The following is a 13,275-nucleotide window of genomic DNA, read 5'->3' on the forward strand; positions in this document are numbered from 1 at the left end:
AACACTTAAAACACTCTTTATTAGGAAAGGAAGGGGGCACCTGCGGCCTCCCCTCCCCCATTTCTTCCTGTCAGGAAAAATACCATAATTTTCTCTGCATAAAAATAGCAAAGGGGGGGGGGAGGAGTAAGGAGGGGAGACACTGCAGTCTGTAGCCCAAAAAAATGGGTACGAACGGAAGTGAAAAGCTGAAGGGGCTTCTCTGTGTGGGGGAGGCAAGACTTCCGGGAGGAGACTCAGTGCTTATCGGCCCCTCAGCAGGGACCCTCGGTCCGGATCTGACTTTGCAGCCCATTCAATGGCAAAGGTGGAAGAGATCCACCCTGCATTAACAATTCCACTTAAGAGCCCCCCAAAAACTGCCCAGGGCGGGGGTGGAGGAGGAAGGGAGGCCGCCTGTGCTGCGCCACCCCAGCCGGGCCCTTCTGGGCCAGGGGCTCGTGGAGGCTTCTCCAGGGCAGAGGGGTCTTTGCTGCGGAGCGATGGGGGTGGTGGTGGAAGGGGAGAGGGTCCGGCGGGCCACGCCGACCTCCTGCTGTGCTCTGTGGGGCTCAGCCGAGCCGGGTGGCGTTCCTGCGGATGTTGAGGATCAGCCTCTGGCAGTAATCATTGAAGTTGATGGGCTTCACCTCTACGGCTGTGGCCTTTAGGCGTGACTCATCCTTGCAGAGAGAGAAGGCAGCTCAGCGGCCGGGCTGGGCACTGCTGCCCCATGGGCTTTGGAGCCCTGGGCATTCAAGAGACACCTGACCCTTGTGCTGAGAAGCGGGAGGCTCCGGCAGCCTGGCCTTCATCATAGCAACCCCCCCCTCCCCCATGGCCCCCTCCCTTCAGGGAGGCTGAAGGTACGCTGCCCACCTGGCCCAGAAACCCAGCAGCCCCACAGCTCACCCCACTGCAGTCTCTGGGAATGCCTCAAAAAGGGACCTTCTGCTGTCTCAACCCTGTCCCGCCCCCCCAGCCCTGGCCTGGAGCAGGAGAGCCCTGCCTGGTGGGATCCTGACCCATCTGGGGAGGGCCTCCCCTGAACCCTGCAAGCGCTCCTGAGGGGGCGGGGGGGTTGCAAGCACATTATAGCTGCACAACGATGCAGACCTCTCCAGCCCAGCCCCCCCTGGATGCCTGCCCCCCCTCCCCCCGTCCCCAATCCTCTTACATTGAATGTCTCCAGCTTGACTCGGATGCGGAATTCGTGGGAGGTAAAGTTGGCGTTCTGGATAACCTCGTCGAAGGCGTGCTCGTTCTGGGCAGGAGGGAGAGAAGTCCCCCCCTCGTCAGCCCTCCCAGCCGGTCAGAGCCTTCTGTGCCCTCAGGACGAGGCTGTCGGGCGCTTTGGCCTCCAGGGGCATCGCAGTGAGGCCAGCCCCTACTCCCCAGCTTGCCATGGCTCAGTCCCCCACCCACAACGGCAGGATGGAAACAGACACCCCCCCCCATTGGTCTGAGAGGGAGGCCTCTTCCTTCTGGGAAAGAGCATGGGGTGTGTGGGGGTGGGCAGTGGGAGGCTGCCAGGGGGCCAAATTTCCTCCTGGTGCCAGAAGAGGGGCAGCCCCTGGGGGCCTCCTGACCTTCTCCTTCAGTTCCCCCAGGTAAGCCGTGTTCTGCCCGAGGATGGCCTCCGCAGACTCCTGGAAGCAGGTCAGCCACTGGTTGTCCTGGAAGTCTGCAATGTTCGCCTGGCGAGGAAGGAAGGAAGGAGAGACTTGTCTCCATGCCCAGCCTCCTCCTCCTCCTCCTCCTCCTCCGGAGGTCCAGTTGTGGGTCCCCTGGGGAGGAGGGGGTGGGTGGCCCAGACTCCTTCGGGATGCAACCTTCTGCCCCCAAACCGTGAAGCCGGGCAAGGAGCTGCCCAGAGCTCAGCCAGGACATGGGGGCGCCCAACACTGTCCCCAGGGGAGGGAAGGAGGATGCCAGAAGGCCTGGCACCCAGGACCCGGACACGATAGGGGGCAAGGCAGGACAAACTGTCTCCCCCCCCACGGGGGCTTCCCTCCCTCCCCCCCCCCCGGGCTGTCCAGAGGAGCTGTGGAGGAGGGGGCCCAGCAGCCGGGCAGAGGCCGTGAAGAGCTGAGCCAGAAGGCCAAAGGCTCCCATCAGGGCCAGCCTTCTTCCTCCGCCTGGGCACAGGAGCCCCCCTGGCTCCCCAGAAGCGCCACTACAAACCCAGCCCCCCCCCGTTTGATTTGGGGTCTCCCAAGGGAGGGACTTTGAACCCTGGATGCTTTCATGCCAGGCCTGGGGCATTTTTGCCTTTCACCCCAAAGACCTTGGATGGGGGGCCGGGGAGCATAAAGAGACCTCGGAGAGGGACCCCCAGGGCTGGTGGGCAGAGGGGGCACCCAGCTCCTCCCAGCCTACACCCGGGGAGGGGAGGGGGGGCTGTTGCACCGCAAGACTGAACCAAGGACGCCTCTGCCCTGGAGCAGGTCCCTTCCCCAGGTGCCACTCGCCAGCCCTTCTAGCTGCCCTCCTGGGAAAGCTCCGGACTCACCGACAGGATCATTCGGTACTTGAAGTTGGGGAACTCCCGGTCACACTTCTCGCAGCGGTAGAGGCCGTTCTGCTCGTCAATCACCTTCTTGTTGCAGTCTTGGGTGGGGCAGGCCTGGTACATGCAATTCTCCTTGCGCAGGTACACCACTGTGCCCACGCAGCTGAAGTAGTCGGCCTGGCAAGGGAAGGGAGGGTGGGTGGGGTGGGCTAGTGGGGAGGCCCAGAGGCCACGCCGGGCCCTGCCCTCCACCCACCACGCCCTGCGGTCCCTCTGCCCTGAGCTGCCCAGAAGGCCACGGCTCCGCTCCACAGAATCCCCCGTTGCCGGCCACCCCGTGGCATGAAGAACCGACCCCAGAACGTAGGCAGCCATTCAAAGTGACAAGAGCAACGGAAGGAAAGGGCCTGGCGACCAGTTTCCTCCCTCTGGGTGCTGGGCCAAGCGGCCTGCAATTACGGCAGCCGCCAGCCCTGCCTGCCTCACGCGATCCCAGCAGAACCGAACAGAAGCCCCAGTTGGGTGGGAGGGGCCTCGGAGGTCTTCAGCCCAACCCCCTGCTTGGCCAGGATTCGCTTACCAACCGGGGCAAAAAACGAATGGGTCACTTAATAACTGCTTCACTTAGCAACAACAGAAGCATTGGCTCCACTGTGGCCATAAGTGCAGGTGGGCCTCCTCTCCCGTTGATTGTAAGGTATTGAAAAGAGAGAGAGAGGCAAGTGAGCAGAGAAGGGAAGGCTCCCCCCCCACCCCACCCCCCGGTCTCACCTTGTCTCCTTGGCCCAGGTTCTCCGCCTTGGCCTCGCTCAGGGTCTTCCAGTTGGAGCTGCCCCCGGGCGCCAGCCCCCCCCGCCCCGAAGAGATGGAGACGCACTCCTGGTGCTGCCCTTCCGAATCAAACCTGGAGGAAAAGGGGCCCTTATTTTCAGGGGCAGCGTGAGGGGGGGGGGGGGGAGGGGTGTTGACCCATGAGCCTCACTGGAAACAATTGCAGGGGCCGGCACAGAAGAGTCACCCCAAAGGCTCCCTTCTCATCCGTGCCTTTCGTGGTCTTTAACCCGGGGAAGCCAAGAGCCGCCTGGCCTGGCCTGTCTCTGCACTGCAGCTGCTCCCCGGAGGGGAGGGGAGCCAGGAGGACCCTCGACCCAGAACACCTGGGAAGCAGCAGCCCGGCCCAAGCCAGGAGCAGCTGGGGTGCCCTGCCTGGCCCAGGCGGCAGAGGGGCCTCCGTGACAGGGTGAGGCCGCAGCTCAGCCACAGCCGGCAGGAGCTGCTGACGGGGGCAGGGGGCTGCGCACAGGGTCCCTGGGAGCCTCAGCCCTGCGGGGGGGGGGGCGCAGGGGGGGCGGCAGTTGGGTTTGAAGAGGGAGAGGTGCCTTCGGCCCCTGGCGCTCCTACCCCACCACCCTCTGCATCACTGCATCACTCTCTCGGGGCTCCTGTGGCCAGTTGGGGAAGGAAGACGGGCGCTCCCAAACGGCAGCTTCCTGGCCTGAGCCCAAGGCCGGCTGCCCTCACGGCTTCCTCCCAGGCAGACAGGCTGTGGCCACCCGGAAGGCAGCCCCCCCCCTCCCCGAAGGAAAAAGCCCGCTGTGGGGCAGCTGATTCGGCCTGCCCAAGACCCTCCATGGGCTCATCTCCCCCTCTGGGCACAGGCAGCAGTCCCGTCCCCACTCTGGTCTTTCAGCCCCCCCACCCCCCCCTCTGGGGAACCTGACCCCCATTCTCTGCACAGGCTTGGGGTGGGCTGCCCCCTGGAGGCCTCAGCAGCTCAATCTGGATTGGGGGGGGGGGGGGGGGAGAGGACCGGGCGTCCCTTCGGTCTCTCCTGAACCACAGGATGGCTGGATTGGCACCGCACGCCCTGCCTGCTCGGCCTCTCCGCCTGTGCTGGGAACCCGGCCGGCCCCACCGACCGTCCGACCAGCCCAGGGATGCAGAGCAAACTTACCAGCCCCGCAGCTTGAAGGACTGTGGGCAGTCGGGGTTCAGCAGGAGGGTGCTGGAGGAAACCACAGAGAGGCTCCGTCCCCCAAAGTCCGAGACTCGGGCTCCCCGGATGGCTACCACCGGCTGCCGGGAGCCATCAAACGTCTCCGCCTGCAGAGAGCCGGGAAGGGGCAGAGGCCGTCAGGGCAGCCTTGGGGGGGGAGGGGGGGAGGAGGAGGAGGGGGGGGGGGGCTGGAGCCAGGAAGAGCCTTGAAGGGCCAAAAAGAGTTGTGGATGTTGTCCCCCTCCTCCCCCCCCTCCGGCCCCTATGGAAAGCTTCCTCCTCTCGGCCCTCCTGCCCTGGGCCCCAGCAGTCCTAAGGCCAGCCCCGGCAGCCCCACCACTTACGTCCACGCCCCAGAGAGTGACGGTCACGGTCTTGCCCGACATGTCCACCAGGTGCATCTCCCTCTTGCAGACCTCCCGGTTGGAAGACTTGATGGTGACCTTCTGAGTCCCCTCGTAGCTCTTGCAGACCCCAATGACGTCTGGGAAAGAGGGCCAGGCTGAACCCCCTCCCCCCCAAGGAAGGAGCCCATCCTCTGCCCTTCTCAGATGCCCCCTCCCCCAACAGAGAATCTCTGCTTCAGCATCAAGCCCCCCCCCCCCAAGAGCTGCCTGGCCCACAAAGAGGGCGGCCCCCCCTGCCCAAGAGCAGGCCGGGTGGGAGGGTCAGCGCCCTTGCAGGGCCCTTGGACGCAGCCTCCCTGGGCATCTGGCCCCCCAAAGAGCAGCTTCTCTGGCTGGAGCCAACAGAGCTCGGAGGTGGCGGTGGGGTGGGGGGTGCTCGTGCCTCAGCGGGTGTTAACGGCTGGGGGGGGGCTTTTCGCCAAAGCCGGAGCTATGATGCCAGCAGGAGCTTCGCAGCCTCCCCGCAGTCCCACTCGAGAGTGTGAATGCCCCCCCCCCCCGCGGTCGCACTCATGGCAACGGGGCCCGGCCAGTGGGCCCGGTACCAACTCACCCACGAGGGAGTCCTTGCTGGCGCTCTCCAAGTCCCCGATGGCCACAAAGTCAAACTGCACCGAGGGCAGGTGCTCGGCGTCCTCGCAGGGAACGACGGAGGTCTCGTTGGAGAAGGTGATCTCGTAGTCGTTCTTCACGGAGGTGTACTGCTTGTTGGCCGTCTTCAGGTTGCCCTTGGAGAAGTAGTAGACCTGAGGCGGAGAGATGGAGCCTTGAGGGGCAGCTAAGCAGGGGGTTGTTAAATGAGGACCAGCCGCACGCAGCTCCTGACGCCCCACGGACAGAGCCCACTGCTCTGCTGAGCCGGGAAGACACCCACACCCGTACCCACCCACCCACGCACCTTGTTCAACTCCAGGAGAGGGAAAAACTTGTCCACTTGGTCGTTAAAGGCCGTTGCTCGGATCTCCCCCTGGAGAAGAAGGAGGCGGCTCAGGAAGGCAGCTCACTCCAGGGGGGGCCTCAGGGCAGCCCTCTGACCAACTCTGCCAGGGGGCCCATATCCGTCGGGATTGCCCGTTCTGGACAGGCTGCCGGCAGCGAAGCACGCGGGAGAAGATCTAGCGGGTAAAAGCGGCCCTCCACCAAAGTGGGATGGAGGCCACGAGACGCCAGCAGCCCCCCACCCCCACCCCCAGGAGACAGCGCCTTGGCTGTGGGCAAGCGGAGAGTCTCAAAACCCCAGAGAGAATGAAAGAATTAACATCTTCTCTTCAGGTGGGAGGGGCTTCTTTGTCAAATCACGATTTGGTGGGATTGTTCCCCAAATTCAAGGCCCCTCCCAGGCCTCTGCAGCCCCACTGGGAAGAGCGCACCCCGTCCTGGAGTGACCCTGGAAAGTGGAGCTGGAGCACCGGCAGCTGAGACGTTTGAATTGACTTGAATTTCCTCTTTTTAGGGGGGGCTGGGGGGAGGGGAGGGGGTATAGTATCTGTATGGGATTTGCACTGTATGGTGGGGGGGGGTTAAAAGGGGGAAATATGTTTGTATAAAACTTTTTCAATTTTTTTTTTAAAAAAAAAGCGCAATAAAGGCCCCCAGTCAGAAGGAAGGGAGCAGCTGAGCAAATGGGCCAGGAGTTGGGAGTGGCCCCTTCCGGCCTGCCCCCATCCTTGCCTCTCTCCTCCTGCAGGCACTCGTGCCACTTGCGAGGAACCATCCCCTCTGCCCCTGTCAGTCCACAAAGCAGGAAAAGGGCCCGGGGGGGGGGACGGGGATTCTGCTGCAGAGGAGCCTGCTCAGAAATGAACCAAAATTTATAGGAAAACGCCTGACCCAGCCCGGGGGGGGGGGGGAGTAAAGGGGAGTCAGAGGAAGCCGAGGGAAGCAGGAGGCACGTCAGCCCAGGCCCCCTCGGCAGAAGTGCCCGCTTCCAGGGTGGGGGGAAAGGCTTGAGGGGTCGGCAGCCCGTCCTGCCAACAGCCGTCCGGCCCGTGATGCTCCGCCTTCCCGGAACGGCCCCCAGGCCCCCCCCCCAAAGGCAGCCCGGCACTCACGCTCTCGTCCACCATCTCTATGGAGAAGAGCTTCCCTTCCCCCCGGGAGTTGCTCCAGGTACGGATCTGGCCCTTCTGGGTCACCCGGGCGCAAATGGTCCACCTGGAGAGACAGACGCAGGAGCTGAACCGGCTCCTCTGGCAGGACAGACCCCAAGCGGGAGCCCACCCTCCCCATGGCAACGTGGCCCCCCAGGCAAGTCAGCCCTGCCCTCATCCTTCCCTTCCGCGGCTCCTATGTTACTGGTGGTTTTGGTTGAAATTCTTGTAACGCTTGCATTTCTGGGTTCCGCCCTGCGCCCCCTTCCTTCCGCTCCCCAGAGGGAAGGCCCAGGCGGCCCCAGAGTCCCAAGGGGTGGGGGGCACTGGGAGGAAGGTGGGCTCCCGTCCCTCACTCCGGCCTCCTCCCCCATCAGGAAAGCCCAGGGAGCCTCAGGGGAGGAAGGCCCGGCAGACTCAGCCGCTGGGGAGCCCCCGGGTGCTGGAAGGGCCCACAACTCAAAGCCCGGAAAGCGGCTATGGGGCTCGCCAGGCCCTTTGCCACACCACAACTGAGATGGGGGCTCCGCAGCCCACTACTCCAAAATTAATCCCCACCCCACTGCAGGGCACGGTCCCGCCACCGCTGCCGGGCCGCACAAAGGAAGGGGGCGCCGGGAGGGCTGGCGGCCAGGGCAGCCTCCCACTTACTTGGACTGGTAAGGGTTCAGGCTGGCGATGGGCACCACTTTGACCTGAGAGCCCCCCGGGGTGCTCAGGAGGCCGGTGCTCCCTGCCTTCCCCAGCAGTTTGGAAGATCCTGGGATAAAGCAAAGTTTCCCACGTCACGGCTGGCACCTGGGCTGCTGCCAACGCCTCAAGCAGCTGCCCTGGGCCGCCCAAGGACCGACTCTGCCCCCTGGAGAAAGGGGCCCTTCAGTGGCCAGCAACGCCCTGCCCCCCCCGCGCCCCTGCAGGCCCTGGCACCGGGGGAGAGCCAAGGCTGCCCCCCCCCTGCGCAACTAAGGACGGCGTCCTCGGGAAACAGGCCTCCATATTTCTGGCCTAGGATGGACCCCTCCCCGCTTCATTGCTCCCACGGGGAACTAACCCCCCCTTCCCCCAGAAGCCCAGGCATGGAGGGGAGCGGCCCTGGCCTACAAAGGGCCCCAGGCCCTCCGGGGACTCTGCTCCCAGGGCCTGGCTGGAGCCCGTCCCTGCGCAAATGGCACAAAACGTTGGTTCCTGCTCCAGAGCCTCCCCTTCCATTTGCCCCCCTGCAGGCCACTTGGGGAGGAGGAGGAAGGGTCTCCCTGGAGAGGATGAAGCTGCCTGGTACCTGCCAAGGCTGGGCAGGCTCTGCTCCTGGAGCAGCAATTAACATCCCCGCCTGCAATAATTATTATCTGCAGGCTCTGCAGACGATGGACCCCTCATTACTATTAATTAAGCTCTGCTGTGACCTGACAGGAGGCCGAGAAACGGTTTTTGCGGCTTCAGTTCTGTGCCAGCTCCCCTTCCCCCGCCTGTAACAAAAGACCCCCGGGAAAAGCTCCTGGCCACTCGGACACCAGCCAGCTCAGGGCCTGGGGCCCATCAGGGCAGCGGGAGAAGCTAGGGGACCCTATCGTGGGCCCCAGGCCCTCTGGCTGGCTGGGGGCTTCCCTTTGGGGGCCCAGAGATAGAAACAGAGGCCTGTTTCTGGTGTGTGTGTGTGTGTGTGTGTGTGTGTGCAGCTTTTCCAGCAGGGCCCCTCCCCACCACAGCCACTCATTCCATGGGGCAGGGGGGGGGGGAGACTGGCTTTGGGGACAGTGCCCCTCCCTCCCGGAGGGGGGCTTCTGTGGGGGCCAGAGAAGAGGCTGGGGCCGGACGCTCGGCTGATGCTTCCAGAGAAGCAGAGCTGAAGGAGAAGCAACTCTGCTCTGACATCACCGGACACCCCCCCCCCCGAAAGGCCCTTCCGCCCCTCACCTGCATCCGGAGCGCCACTCTGGAGCCCCGCTGGCTTCCCTTGGAAAGGGCTGGTTGCTGGGCCGGTGGCCACTGGCTGCCTCCCTGCTTGCCCAGCTCCTGTTTGGGGGAGAGGAGAGGTTTGTGGGGCGGAGTGGCCCAGCACTCTCCCTGCGAATACCCACACAGGCCGGGAGGAGGCCCCACTGTGTCTGAATCCACCCCCACCGGGGACCCCCACTGCTTCCCCCTCTGCCCCCCCTCAGAGCAAAGGGGTATCAACTCGGGCAGAACAAGGGGGTGAGCCAATGTCTGGGGGGGGAGGAAATCTGTGGCCCCCACTCAGGACATTTCAGTGGCCTGGAATCGCTGCGCCTCCAGGCTGATGGGGTGGGATCCTTTGGGGCTCGAGGGGCAGAAAACCTGGGCCTTGTTAAGGAAGCGTGGCCCGTGCAAGGGATCCTCTCTCACCCGTTGAGGTTTGGGGCATTTCAGTCTGCCAGAGGGAAGAGACGGAGGCCCCAACCCAGAGCGGCTGTGGCTCCTTCGGCTGACAGCCAGGGCCTTCCTTGCCAGGGGTGGCCAGAGGGGAGGGAGCACCGATCTGGGGGAGGCATCCGAAAGGGGAGTGGGGGAGGGAACCAGTCCCAGGCAGGGGCTTTCAGGCTGGGCCCCGGGGTCCAGGGAGAGGCAGGGAGAAACAGGGGAAGCCCCAAAGCTGAGGGCGGGGGGCTTCGTTTTCTAAATCATCCCCTATTTAGCCAGAGAGGCTCCTTTGAAGTATCCCAACACCCCACCCCACCCCCGGCCACCCCTAGGAAAGCGGGAGGAGGGGGCAGGCCGCCTGGGGGCTGCAGGGACTGACACAGCCGCCCCTTTGGGGGATTGCCTGGAAAACACCTGAAGCCTTTCCAGCGGCCCCTTGACTCGAATCCCAGCCCCTTCGCCTGCTTCTCCCGCTCGCCTAAGGTGTCTCCAGCCGAAGCCGCGATGGGCAGGGCTAGCAGGGGCTGAGCAGGAAGGAGGGGCTGCCACTCCCAGTTTGGGCAACTAGGGCAGGGCAGGCAGGGGGGCTCCACTCAAAGCCCCACCCAAGCACACCGGCCTCCCGATGATCCTTAAGCAGCTGCTGCTGCCACGCTGAGCTTCTCTCGCCAGGCACACGGCCTGCCTCCCCCAGGACGGCTGACGGGAAATCGGCTGGTTGACCCCAAGGCTTTCCCTTTCCCGGACAGAGGCCCCCGATGCTCCCTGCGGAAAGGCGTCACCGGGGGGGGGGGGGGGGCTTGAGCAAGCGACACTCCCCATCCTTGGCAGAGGGCCGGAGCTGCTCTGAGCACCCCATGGGGGCCCCCCAAGAGAGCCAAACCCTGCAGCAAACCCAGACTGCCCCCCACTGCTGCCCCCCCCCAGGGTCAATGCGGAAGAGCCCCTCTGCAGCCCTCGGGAGGCTCCTCTTCCAGCCCTGCCAGAGCCGCCGTCTCGTGCCCCCCCCCCGTGTCCCTTATTATTCTGGGAATTTACCTCCCACCCTTGCAGAGGTGGCACTTCAGGCACCTAACAAGGATGCGAAGCAGGCGAATTAATTCCTGCTCCAACAGGAGACGGTGCAGCACTAAAGGTGTAAGATGACATAAGCGGAGCCATTTCTGCAGCAGACCTTTCTCCCCGGGGCTCTTCCTGAGAGTGGGGGGCAAGCGCAGCCCCCGTCCCTCCCTCTGGGCCCCCCCCCGAGTGGAAAGCCTCTCCCGAGGCCCCCACAGGTAAGCCTCTCTTAGACACGCATGACCACACGCCCTGTGCATTCATACGGGAGGGGTGTTTGCCAACTGCTCTCCAGCCCCATTCCCAGGGAGACCCACATAAACGGCTCCAGGCCCTCTCAGATACACCCCCTTGGCAGAAGAGCGGGGGAGGGATCCCACTTTTCTGGCATGCCAATGGGAAGGGGGGGGCACCTTCAGAGCGCTTGGCGGCCCAAAGGGAATCAGCTCAACTGGTGGGGAGTTATAATCAGAGAGAGGCATTTGAAGGGGGGGGGGCTCCACAGGGCCGTTTCGGAACAAAAGTAGTTCACCCCGAGAAGTGAGGAGGAAGGGGAATGGATTCCACGGAGCCACAGAGGCCACTGAGCTGCCTTGTGGGGCTCCCTCCTACATCAAGCAGAGCGAGAGGCATGGAGAGCCGCCTGCCAGGGCTCCAGGCGGGAGGGAGGGGCCCGGCTTGCTTCACGCAGGCAGCTCCGCCTCCGGTTTCCAGGCCGGCGGGGGTGACTTTGCCAAAGCCCCAAAGGTGAGAGGCGACCTCAGCTGAGCAGTCCAGGGTGGGCTCTGCTTAGTGGCCTCTCTGCCAGCCTGAGCTGGAGACAGTCGGCCAGCAGGACAAACTACTTGCCTCCCTCCCCCCCCTTGGGAATCAGGGAAAGGGGAATGTGGGGAGTTGGGCCCCCAAGGCCCAGGCAACCACTGGGCTCAGGGATTCCAGAAGGGCTTCGGCTCAAGGGATCCCCAAGGCTGACCCGCTCTGACCCCTGGACGGAGAGGCCAGCAGAAAGAGCTCCTTGGGCTGCCCCTGTCCTGCAATGGGTCCAGGCAACAGGCGATGCCCCAATGCAGCTGGACCCAAACCCAGGACAGGCAATGAGGAGAGCTGAATAAAAGAACGCAGCCGGGAGAGCTGCACTCCGCTCCCGTCCCCAGAGTGTGTGGGGGGGGGGTTCCTGGGATTCTAGGAGCCCCCCACTTCACTCCTTCCCTCCTCTCCTAGGCCGCTCCGTTTTAGGAAACAGCTGGCAAGGGTTTAAAGCGCCAGAGTTAAAAGAAGCCGGGCCCAACTCCCATGCGCCCCGCAGGCTCTTCACAGCCCCTGGGGACGGGGTGGGCAACCTCTGGGAAGGGCTGAGCTGGTGCCCCTGCCAGGCGCCCCTCCCTGGGCAGAGAGACCACGGGGAATCCAGAGCACCCGATCTCTTCGCTCCGAGGCAGTGTTCATGTACCCATCAGGCTCCCCCGTGGCTCAGCCACAAATCACGGTCGGTCACAGAGTTCTTGAAGTGGCCCTGTGCCCTGCTGCTCCAAGCCCACGAATGCCACCTGCAGCGGCTCCTGCTGGGCTTTGTGATTCCATGCCGATCCCCGCCCCCCTCCCTCACATACCTACCCCAATGAAGGTCACCCAAGGGCACCGAGAGGAAAGGCAGAAAAGCAGCCACGATTAAGCCCGGTTCAAAGGCTCTGGGGCAAAAGGCAGCTGCCAAGGGCCAGCCAGGAAAGGTGGCTTACCTTCGGTGTACGGCACCGGATTCCCAATCTTGGCGGGGACTGCATGACCCGGCCGCAGAACCTCCATTTCCATCAGGACCACCACTCGCCTGCAAGGACAAAAAGGGGCTGCCGGAGGGGGGGTCCACTGGCTGAGGAAGGCCCAGCCTCCCCCCGGACTCTCCCCATTAGCCAGAAAGGGCTTCCGGGGCCTCCTCTCTTAACCGGGGATCCTGGCCTCTCTGCTTCTTTAGGACTAAAAAGGAAGGTGCTTATCGAGAGCTCAAAAGGAGGCCAGGCGGAGGGAGCCCAGGACCCTCAGCCCATCCGAAAGGCCCCGATGACCAGGGGGGACCCCAGGCATATCCCAGCAGGGCAAGCAGGCAGGGGGGCTGCCCAGCAAAAGTGGCATGGAGGGTCAGTAAGGGTTGAGGCGGTCAGATTGGCAACCACAAACACCTGAAACGCAGAGCCTCATTGGAGGGAGAGCCAGGCTGAACTCAGAGCCTGGATCTCCCCCTCCCCCCAAAAAAAACCTTCTCTCTGCCACTGGGGGGGGAGGATCTGTCTGGCAGAGGCTCTCAAGGGCTGCGGAGCCCCTTCCCTCTCGGTGCCTGAGTTGCCCACTTGAAGGTGACCTCGTCCTCCTTATTTTGCAACTCCCGGAGCAGTTCTTTCCCCCACCCCCTCCAAGACCTGCCTTGTGCCAGGAGAGACGCCAAGCGGGAAGTCACATCGGCTTCGCTTCCATCCCTCCGAGCTGGGCTTATGACCCAACCTTCCAGGCTCCCGCAAGGGGCTGGAGGGGAAGAGCCAGCTGTGCACACGGGATTGTCTTGCTCTCCCACAAGAGGACAGGCGCCTTCATGCAACACCTGACTGGCGCCCGGCCCCCTGCCCGAGCTCCGCCCCAGTTCCTGTGAGGACGCAGTGGTCCTGCCTCGGCCCACAGTCACCAGTGGGGAGACCCTGCACGGCGGCCAAGAACAGTCCACAAGCACATCCTCACCCACCCTGAGGGCCACGGGACCCAGCCCTCCACTAAGAACCTGCCCAGCCCCCCTTTCCCCATTCAGCGATGGGCTGGGGGCGGGGGGGGGCCCTCAGTGGCCCTGCATTTGGCACCACAGCTGGTCTT

The 13,275-nt window shown here is 64.1% G+C and overlaps 1 protein-coding gene across 1 annotated transcript in view; it reads right to left on the bottom strand.

Annotated features, from left to right (window-relative positions):
• The window catches only part of RPA1 (replication protein A1), a 16,560-nt gene continuing 3,285 nt past the window's right edge, over positions 1 to 13,275 (bottom strand). Inside the window, exons 5-17 of the mRNA XM_081940739.1 lie at positions 12,159 to 12,247; positions 8,899 to 8,997; positions 7,636 to 7,744; positions 6,946 to 7,048; positions 5,793 to 5,861; positions 5,448 to 5,640; positions 4,832 to 4,971; positions 4,446 to 4,594; positions 3,263 to 3,395; positions 2,492 to 2,668; positions 1,569 to 1,676; positions 1,157 to 1,243; positions 1 to 662 (exon numbers count right to left, since the gene is read on the bottom strand). Coding sequence (XP_081796865.1) covers positions 552 to 662; positions 1,157 to 1,243; positions 1,569 to 1,676; positions 2,492 to 2,668; positions 3,263 to 3,395; positions 4,446 to 4,594; positions 4,832 to 4,971; positions 5,448 to 5,640; positions 5,793 to 5,861; positions 6,946 to 7,048; positions 7,636 to 7,744; positions 8,899 to 8,997; positions 12,159 to 12,247 — 1,567 coding nt within the window. The 3' untranslated portion in view covers positions 1 to 551. The remainder of the gene's footprint in view (positions 663 to 1,156; positions 1,244 to 1,568; positions 1,677 to 2,491; positions 2,669 to 3,262; positions 3,396 to 4,445; positions 4,595 to 4,831; positions 4,972 to 5,447; positions 5,641 to 5,792; positions 5,862 to 6,945; positions 7,049 to 7,635; positions 7,745 to 8,898; positions 8,998 to 12,158; positions 12,248 to 13,275) is intronic.

Source organism: Natrix helvetica (genome assembly GCF_964273705.1).
Source record: "Natrix helvetica genome assembly, chromosome: 2".
NCBI classification, from domain to species: Eukaryota; Metazoa; Chordata; class Lepidosauria; order Squamata; family Natricidae; genus Natrix; species Natrix helvetica.